Source organism: Aptenodytes forsteri, unplaced genomic scaffold (genome assembly GCF_000699145.1).
Source record: "Aptenodytes forsteri isolate BGI_AS27 unplaced genomic scaffold, ASM69914v1 Scaffold518, whole genome shotgun sequence".
NCBI classification, from domain to species: domain Eukaryota; kingdom Metazoa; phylum Chordata; class Aves; order Sphenisciformes; family Spheniscidae; genus Aptenodytes; species Aptenodytes forsteri.
Genome location: NW_008795773.1, coordinates 621,670 through 630,452, shown reverse-complemented (window position 1 = coordinate 630,452; position 8,783 = coordinate 621,670). Strand labels below are relative to the sequence as shown.

General features: G+C 60.3%; 1 protein-coding gene across 1 annotated transcript in view; it reads left to right on the top strand.

The window, feature by feature from the left end:
• The first annotated feature begins 773 nt into the window (after positions 1 to 773).
• The window catches only part of ALAD (aminolevulinate dehydratase), a 9,706-nt gene continuing 1,696 nt past the window's right edge, over positions 774 to 8,783 (top strand). Inside the window, exons 1-9 of the mRNA XM_009283632.2 lie at positions 774 to 3,618; positions 3,799 to 3,849; positions 5,313 to 5,409; positions 5,793 to 5,928; positions 6,393 to 6,476; positions 6,741 to 6,829; positions 7,149 to 7,204; positions 7,916 to 8,003; positions 8,511 to 8,597. Of these exons, the coding sequence (XP_009281907.1) occupies positions 3,128 to 3,618; positions 3,799 to 3,849; positions 5,313 to 5,409; positions 5,793 to 5,928; positions 6,393 to 6,476; positions 6,741 to 6,829; positions 7,149 to 7,204; positions 7,916 to 8,003; positions 8,511 to 8,597 (1,179 nt within the window). The 5' untranslated portion in view covers positions 774 to 3,127. The remainder of the gene's footprint in view (positions 3,619 to 3,798; positions 3,850 to 5,312; positions 5,410 to 5,792; positions 5,929 to 6,392; positions 6,477 to 6,740; positions 6,830 to 7,148; positions 7,205 to 7,915; positions 8,004 to 8,510; positions 8,598 to 8,783) is intronic.

Below are 8,783 nucleotides of genomic sequence, written 5' to 3'. Positions count from 1 at the left end.
CAGGGCTGCTCGGAGGCCGTAGACCGGGACGACTCCGGGGGCAGGGCCCGGCCGGGCAAGGAGGCAGCGCTTGTGTGCAGGCAGCAAGGGCAGCCCTGGTGTAAGGTCACAGCAAGGGGCAGCCCGTTTTTGGCTCGGTAACCGGCGGTTACCGTGGCAAACGTGGGGAGAGCACCGAGCGGCGTGCGATGCTGCGGGCTGGCGGCGGTCCGGAGCCACCGTTCATCCTGCGGTGTAATTACAGACACACACCCCGAGCATCCCCGAGCATCCCCGTTTCCAGATCTCACCTGGAAAAGGAAATCTTCATTAGCGTCTTGACCTTTGTTAGCGACTGTTAATTAACCCACAGCTCCGTTGTCTCCCTGGGGAGCTCCGCTTTCCTAGTAAGCTCCGGTCCGTCCCCGCTCCCACCTGGGATTTCAGGAGCTCGCGTGTCTCCAGGGTTTCAGGTAGACAGTCGTGCAGCGAAGGACGAGGCCGCCTGCGTTTCTGTATCCCAAAAGGCAACTTCCTCGTGTCTCGGCGGAGAACGGGCAGCTGCCAGCCCGGCGGTGCTGTCGGCAGCTGGAGCAGAGCTTCGCAGCTCACCCTTGGTGTGCGTCGGGTCTGGCTTCAGCCCGTCCGCTAAGTTTGTTCCATTTGTGCTAGTGCAAACGGGGGGGGGTGGCGTGTGCACAGTGCTCTCGTTTTGCGGTTGCTTCTCTTTCCTCGACTACAGCGAGGCACCCGGGGTCACTGCGGTGGGCCCCCGGGCTGGGCGAAGGCACGGGTTCAGGTGCTGCGGGTTTGGGCTGGTCCTCGAGCAGTCCCAGTGTGAAGGAGCAAAGGTGAAACCACTCTGCTGCGGAGCCGTTTGCTCGGGAGGGAGCTGCAGGGCTCTTCTTAAACTCCTCCTTACTGGTGTGCATGAAGCAAATTGCTTTAGAAAGACAGATTTGGGCCATTCATGTCGGGGAAAGAGGCACGTGTGCTCTGCTGGGAGCCCTAAGGGGATCTCGGGGGAAACAGCCCTGTTCGAGGGCGTAGCGTATGTGGTGCAACGTCCCTTATCGTCTTGCAGTCCTTGCTCTGCATCCCTCCTGCCCTTCCCTGGCTGTCAGGCAGCTGTGGGGCGCGCGGCAGCTCTGCGGCTGTAAGATGCCGGTGCCCTCGTCCGACGGGGTGCCCTGCGTGGGCAAGGGGAGCCTGCAGCCGGCAGCAGCTTCTCCTGCATGCGGGGCTCGTAAGGGGCACCCCGGCTCCCCTGGCCTCGCAGCAGACGGGCGCTCCGCCGGGGCCCACCCGTCCTGGCTGTTATCTCCGCTCTGCAATTCTGCCAGGTGCCCGTCTCCTCCTTTCCCGGAGAGGGCAGTTTCTGGAGCTGTGGCCTCTATCTGTCCCCTACAGTCAGGTGCCTCTGGTCCCACCCCGTGTCCCCCCTCCCCTTCCTCCTGTGGGATTAGCTGTTTAAAGCATTTTTTGGATTCTCGAGGTGAGTTTTGCTCACTGAGCCCTTTGTTCTCGATTGCTGCCTGCCTGGAGCCCTGCCTGGAGCCCTGCCTGAGCAGCCCAGCCGCTGCACTGGGGCTGCCGACTCCAGCTCACCCGAGGGCTGACCCCTTCCCTGCGAGTAAGGACTGGAGCGGCACCTTTCCAGTGCTAAAAATTACTTGCAAAGTGATGCCGTGACACTGCCAGCGTGCCCGTCAGCTGGTCTGCGTCCCCCGCAAGCACCATCCGATTTTTTTACACAGTGCTTTTATATGTGTAAGCCTGTAAGTAATTGAGAGGTGCCTTTTCCCCCATCCCCAAGCAGAGGTGATTGCTAGGGGAACGAGAGCCTCAGTTCAAGCCCTGGACTGAGCGCGATGCCCCTATATTACAAGTGCCCTATGCGCTGGGGTGGCCTGATACCGACTGAGGATTTGGCTCAGCATTAGAATATCTGAAGGGTCTTGCGTGTGTAAAATAGGTGAACACCACAAATTAAAGGTTTTCCAGAAGAATGGAGCCATCTCCTGCCCAGCTCCGTTGCTGACTGCTGTCACGGGTGCTGGTGTAAAACTTTCTCCCCTGGACTGCATCCTGGGATGCTAAGTGAGCCGTGTCTGCTCTCCGGAGAGAGCCGGGGGCAGCGAGGTTTATTGCTGGGGAATCCCTCCTAGGACGGGACTGGGGACTGCGGGGCCGCTCCCCTGAGACAGGTCCCATCCTCGTGTCCGCTCTGTCTCCCGTGGGAAGCCCTGCCCTGCCCGGGGGAGCCAGCGGAGGAATCCCGCTTGCTCTTTCAGAAGCCCGTCTCCAGCTCTCCTCCCACCCGCCTCCCTCCGGTTTCAGCTCTTGAAACAAAATCTGTGGTCTCCAGCAGGGACTTTGCTGTTTGTTTCCCGGGGCACCCCCGGCTCCTCTGCGCGGGGATGTTTGTGGGATGCAGCCCTGTGCACACAGCCAGCACAAATCCTTGAAGCAGCTCTGTACAAACAGTCTGTTGTTCAGGCTGTGGCTTCCCGGGCGTCCCGGCCGTAACAGCTGCTCTCTTCTGTGCTGCAGCCAAATGCCTCATCCCGGGGCAGCCACCTTCCCCCGGCCCCTTCCGTCGCACTCTCACCAACCACACATTGGTGAGAATTTAGTGCTAGTGGAAATTTAAATCTTAATGGTCTAATCGCAGAATTATTACTAGATCTAACTGTTACACAAGAAGAAAATATTGCTAAAGAAAAAGTTTCAACAATAACATAGCTAACACTTGATTTCTGTATATTGAGTCATTGCTCTTCGTTACCCCTGAAATCAGTTTTGCCCAACTCCCAAGTTTTCTTTATCCAGCAGTAAGCGGCCTCTGGAGTTGTGTGACTGCGGGGTTCGTGGTCCTGGTGTCTTCAGGATGATCCTGCACCTCTCTCTCATCCAGTGCCCGTACTCTTCTGTAACTGCACCTTCAGACTGTGGCCACAAATACTCCGTGCTACGCAGAGCAGCTTTTTACTACTCTGTGTGCAAAAGCTGTATCACACAATTATACAGCGTTAAGCAAAACTAAAATGAATTAAGCAATGACCATCTCATCATTAGAAAACTTGTTACAGCTACGCAAGCTAAAACAGACGGAGCCTGACGAGGGTGGTAGTGTTGAACCATGTGAATGTGGTTCTGCTGCGGGAGGACGCTGGTGGCTGTAAATTGGCGGTTTCACACGCAGAATTGGGACGTTTTGTGGGGAGGAGTCGGCGCCATCCCTGTTTACGGGAAGTGCTGTGCTGTGACTGCTGATGCGGGGTCCTGCAACACCCACCCGGCGCGGGGCAGCCCCCGGGAGAGTGGGGCCGAAGCTGGCTGGGCTGCAGCTCACGCTCCCCACGTGTGCCTGGAGCAGGACAAGGACGGTCCTGCAGCGGCTGTCTGGATCTCATCCCCCTCCTTGCATGCACCAATAGCCCTGGCTTGCCAGGACACCGCCGCTAACCAGCCTGCCGGTTTCTGTTGGTGTTTCAGAGTCTCCTTCCACAGCCTCCTAGTGAAGATGCAGGCAGACTCCATTCTTCACAGCGGCTACTTCCACCCTGTGCTACGCTCCTGGCAGTGTACAGCAACCACCTTCGATGCCTCCAACCTCATCTACCCCATTTTTGTCACGTGAGTGAGCCCTGGCTCTCTGGGTTAGGGATGGACCAAGCTCAGGTTGACTGGCTTAGGTGCTCCCTGAGCTCTTAGATAGGTTCAGACTCCCCAAAAGATTCCCTGTGGACAAGCCTGGGGTAGGGGCTTCCTTCTCATGCCAAGTCCTCATGTCTCTGTCCCATCCACCTCCTGCAGTGACAGCCCTGATGCAGTGGAGCCGATCCCCAGCCTCCCTGGACAAGCCAGGTAAGGACCCAGCCCCTCCAAGCTGCGTGCCAGTCGCTGCCGTGCCCCGTGCCTGAGCAGGTTGATGTATGGCCTGATGGACAAGCCTGGGGTAGGGGCTTCCTTCTCATGCCAAGTCCTCATGTCTCTGTCCCATCCACCTCCTGCAGTGACAGCCCTGATGCAGTGGAGCCGATCCCCAGCCTCCCTGGACAAGCCAGGTAAGGACCCAGCCCCTCCAAGCTGCGTGCCAGTCGCTGCCGTGCCCCGTGCCTGAGCAGGTTGATGTATGGCCTGAGATGAGCATGGGCCCGGGTGACGCGTTCCTTCTGTGGTCCCTGCCTTGGGGATCCCCCAGCATCAGGCAGGGCGGGAGCATTCGTCCACTGTGGAAGTGGAGGGAATCGTACTGGGGACTCCATTCTTCACAGCGGCTACTTCCACCCTGTGCTACGCTCCTGGCAGTGTACAGCAACCACCTTCGATGCCTCCAACCTCATCTACCCCATTTTTGTCACGTGAGTGAGCCCTGGCTCTCTGGGTTAGGGATGGACCAAGCTCAGGTTGACTGGCTTAGGTGCTCCCTGAACTCTTAGATAGGTTCAGACTCCCCAGAAGATTCCCTGTGGACAAGCCTGGGGTAGGGGCTTCCTTCTCATGCCAAGTCCTCATGTCTCTGTCCCATCCACCTCCTGCAGTGACAGCCCTGATGCAGTGGAGCCGATCCCCAGCCTCCCTGGACAAGCCAGGTAAGGACCCAGCCCCTCCAAGCTGCGTGCCAGTCGCTGCCGTGCCCCGTGCCTGAGCAGGTTGATGTATGGCCTGAGATGAGCATGGGCCAGGGGTGACGCTTCCAACCTTCTGTGGTCCCTGCCTTGGGGATCCCCCAGCATCAGGCAGGGCAGGAGCATTCGTCCACCGTGGAAGTGGAGGGAATCGTACTGGGGATGCTGGGGAAGTACCAGCACTGGCAGGGACAGCGCCAGGGTCTCGCGATGTCCCAGAGCACTGGCACGCTGCGTGGGCTGGGCACACAGGGAAGTTGGAAGCGAATGGGCTTTCCAGCAGCAGCTAGAAAACCTGTGCAAGGACACGGGCTCCGGTCCTGCATTAGATCTTGCTGGACTGGCAGCTCCCATCTTCATCTGCCGCTCCGTTAGCAGGGCTGTGGTCAGAAAGGCCCCAGGGGGATGGTCCTGTGGGGAGGCGGGCTGGATCTGCAACCGGGAAGCCGAGATAAGGGATCCAAGGGCAGGGCATGCTTGTCCTTTCAGAGCAAAGAGTGTCCATGCCGGGTAGATAATGCTCCTGTAGGCCCCGATAAGGTCCTGGATTGTTCCTCCCAATGTTCAGGCAACACCTCCCCCATGCCTCCAGCCGCTGCTTGGCATGGATGCTTGTGGATGCTGGATCGCTCACAGACCAGCTTGCCCCACAGAGCAGGTCTGGGTGCCTGGCAGCCCCCTTCACTTTGCTCTTCTCAGGTACGGAGTCAACAAGCTGGAGGGGATGCTGCGTCCCCTCGTCGAAGATGGTCTGAAGTGTGTGCTCATCTTCGGGGTGCCCAGCAGGGTCCACAAGGTCAGCGTGGGTGGTGGTGGCAGGGGGCTTGGGGTAGCCACAGGGGTGTGGGAGAGCAGTGTGGGGCCAGGGGGGGTCTCCTGATCAAACAGGAGCAGTTCAGGGTCTCTGGGCGTGCTTGCACCCCGCTCAGCAGAGCAGGATGGGGATGGGAGACTGTAATGATACCCAAAAAGCTCCCAGAGCTCTTGCAGGTGGCCCTGCGACCTGCACTCCCTGCTCAGAGGCACTACTCCATAGCCCTTTTCCATCGTTGGTGGTCACACCGCTCTGCGTTACAGGGTCTCACGGTTCAGAAAACATTTCCTGGGCAGAACTGCTGCCACGGAGGAGCCGGTGGGAAGCCCTTGGCTCTGTGTGCTGAGGCATTTATCTTCTCACAGGACGAGAGAGGCTCCGCCGCTGATGCGGAGGACACGCCTGCCATCCAGGGAATCAAGAGGATCCGCTCCACCTTCCCAGAGCTGCTCATAGCCTGCGATGTCTGCTTGTGCCCTTACACCTCCCACGGGCACTGCGGTGAGCGCACAGCCTGGGGTCCCGGGCTGCTCTTCGGGCACCTTCCCAGGACTGGGAGTCTCTGGGGGTTTGCCGTTTTCTGCTGAGGAGCTCTGGGTGCTGCCGGGACCTGCGCCAAGACTTGGCTTCCCCGTACTGGTGCAGTTGAGCCTGAGGGACCTCTCCTAGGTTTTGAGAGCAGGCTGGGAGGCACGGGTGGTTAAGGCACCCACTCCCTGGCCATCTGAATCTGTCTGAGTGCCCGTCTGTGTACCCCATCTCTGTCTTCTCTCCCCTGGAGCACCCACGTGTTGTGTCCGGTCCCTGGAGGGCTGCGTTGTTGGTCCCCTGGTCCTTATCCAGCTCCCTTAACGTGTTCCCCGCTGATGCTCTGAGCATCTGTGTAGCGAGAGCCACGCTCCCACCCTAGGGATTGAGGCAACCGGCCATCCGGCCCCTCGCCTAACCCCAGGTTTGTCTCCTAGGCATCCTGCGTGAAGACGGCACCATCCAGAACGAGATCAGCTGCCAGCGGCTGGCCGAAGTGGCGCTGGCCTATGCCAAAGCAGGTGAGGAGTCTCCCGGCAGCGGTGCCCAAGTTTGACTCTCGCAGACTGGCCCCCTCTCGCTTTCAGCAGGCCCAAAAGCAAACTGGGCCTGGCTCCAACTGGGAGAGCTTTTGCTCCGAGGCGGGGGAGGCTCCCCCAGCCCTCCACGCGCTGGCCCCGGCAGGGCTGCAGGCACCCGGGGCCCCTCAGGCCCTGGGGTCACCTCCTCCTGAGGCAGAGTCACAGCCTCGGGCACTTCTCGGCATCTCTGCTCTTTCCCTGCAGGCTGCCACATCGTTGCCCCCTCAGATATGATGGATGGGCGCATCGCGGCCATGAAGAAGGCGCTGATCTCCAATGACTTGGGCAACAAGGTGAGCTCGGGATCTGTGTGTGCCAAAGGCAGGAGCGACGTCCATGGGGAGGCTGCACCACAACAGGTCCTGGGCAAGCGGTGGGAGAAGCAAACCCCCACCTTGCCCAGGACATGCCACAGGCATTTCCCTGCCCCGGTGCACACAGGAAGGGAATGTCCTTGGCCAGACACAGGGACAGCGAGGGTGCCAGGCCTCTGGCAGGGGAAGGAGGATGTGGGGCAGAGTATAAAACAGCTGTGGGAGGGAATCGCTACTGCCCCGGCGTGGGGATGCAGCACTGTGCTTCTGGCCCTCACAGCTCCGCTCTCCTCTGCAGGTCTCAGTGATGAGCTACAGCGCCAAGTTTGCTTCGTGCTTCTACGGTCCCTTCAGGTGGGTCTGTCCCTCAGCCGGGAGTGTCCCCAGCCAGCGCTGGGCTGGCCGGGAGGTGCGTCCCCAGATAGTTATTTGGGAACGGGGCTCGGCCAGAGCCTGGGCCACAGCTGGGGCCATGCTGGTCGCTTTGGAGCGCTCTCCTCCTACTTCCCGGTGCAAAAGGGAGACAAACATACCTTGCCCAGGAGAGGCTGGCTGGTGGGAAGATAACCTTGGGTGATCTTCCATCCCACCCCTTCACCCGCTCGTCCTGGGTGCTGGTGGCAAGGCAGGCAGAGAGGGAGCTGCCTGCAGCTGCCAGGAGCAGTGAGGAGGGGAGTCACAGGAGCCGGTGTTGCCCCAAAGGGTGGCTTTAGGGACAAGCTTCAGCTCAGTCAACTAGTAGACCTCGTCCCAAGAAAGGCCTGACCCTGATGGGGCATCCCTGAGGGACCTGCCTCGGAAAAGAGCAAAAGGAAAACATCTGACATGATTTTACCCCAGACTCTGGGCATGGGGAGGGCAGCGGGTGTTGAAGCATGGCTCCCAGGGCCTCCCAGAGCGATCCTGGGGCACTGAGGCAGGTCGGGAGAGCCCCCCCCTTTCCTGGCCCTGGTGGCTCAGGCACTTGTCTTAGTCTGTCCTCACGTTTCTGAAGCTGTACGAGGTGAAAGGCACGGGGAGCGGTGCTGGTCCTCATCCCCTGCCCTCTGCCTTGCCCGTCACCAGGGACGCTGCGCTATCCAAGCCCGCCTTCGGCGACAGGCGATGCTACCAGCTGCCCCCAGGCGCCAGGGGCCTGGCGATGCGCGCTGTGGTGAGTGAGCCAGGGTCGGGCTGCCCAGGGCGGCACCAAGGGTCATGGGTTTGGGGAAGAGCAAGCCCAGGGGTGTTGGAGGCAGAAGGCAGTAGGAGGCATGCCAGCCAAAATGGCCGAGGCTCTTCCCTCTCAAGTGAGAGAAATGCGATGCCCATCAGCCTGCCGGAGAGCTGGTCCCCAGCATGGGCCCAAGGACTGTGTGCTGGGAGCCGAGGAGTTGGTGACCCCGTGCCCTGCCGCGGCTCGGGGTGTCGGGTCCAGGGACACGCAGCCACCGGCTTTCCCCAGGCACTGTGCATCTGGTGAGGGGAGCATCGGTTCTCCCCCATCGCAGCCCATCTGTGGGCTCCTGTGGCTGTTAGGGGCTCACCAAACCCTCCCGTGATCCCTCCTGGGAAAACCAACCACTGGGTCAAAACTTCTGGGGAAAACCAACTGTGGACTTGCTGGAAAACGTTAATTCTACCCTGAGCTGCCGGGGTCACGCGCGTGTTCCCCTCACAGGACCGGGACGTGCGTGAGGGAGCGGACATGCTGATGGTGAAGCCAGGGATGCCCTACCTGGACCTCGTGAGGGACGTCAAGGCTCGAGTAAGCTCTTTCTGCGTGCCAGTGAGGGCACAGGGTGTCCCTGGAGGGGGAGGGCGAGGAGAGGTGTGCATTTGGGCTGGACCGTTTGGATATCCAAACCGGAGGGGATGCGACTGTTGGTTTTGCATGTCGAGGTGGGCACTGGAGCGGCTCCGGGGGCCTCCGTGCTCCTGCCGGGAGCGGGGG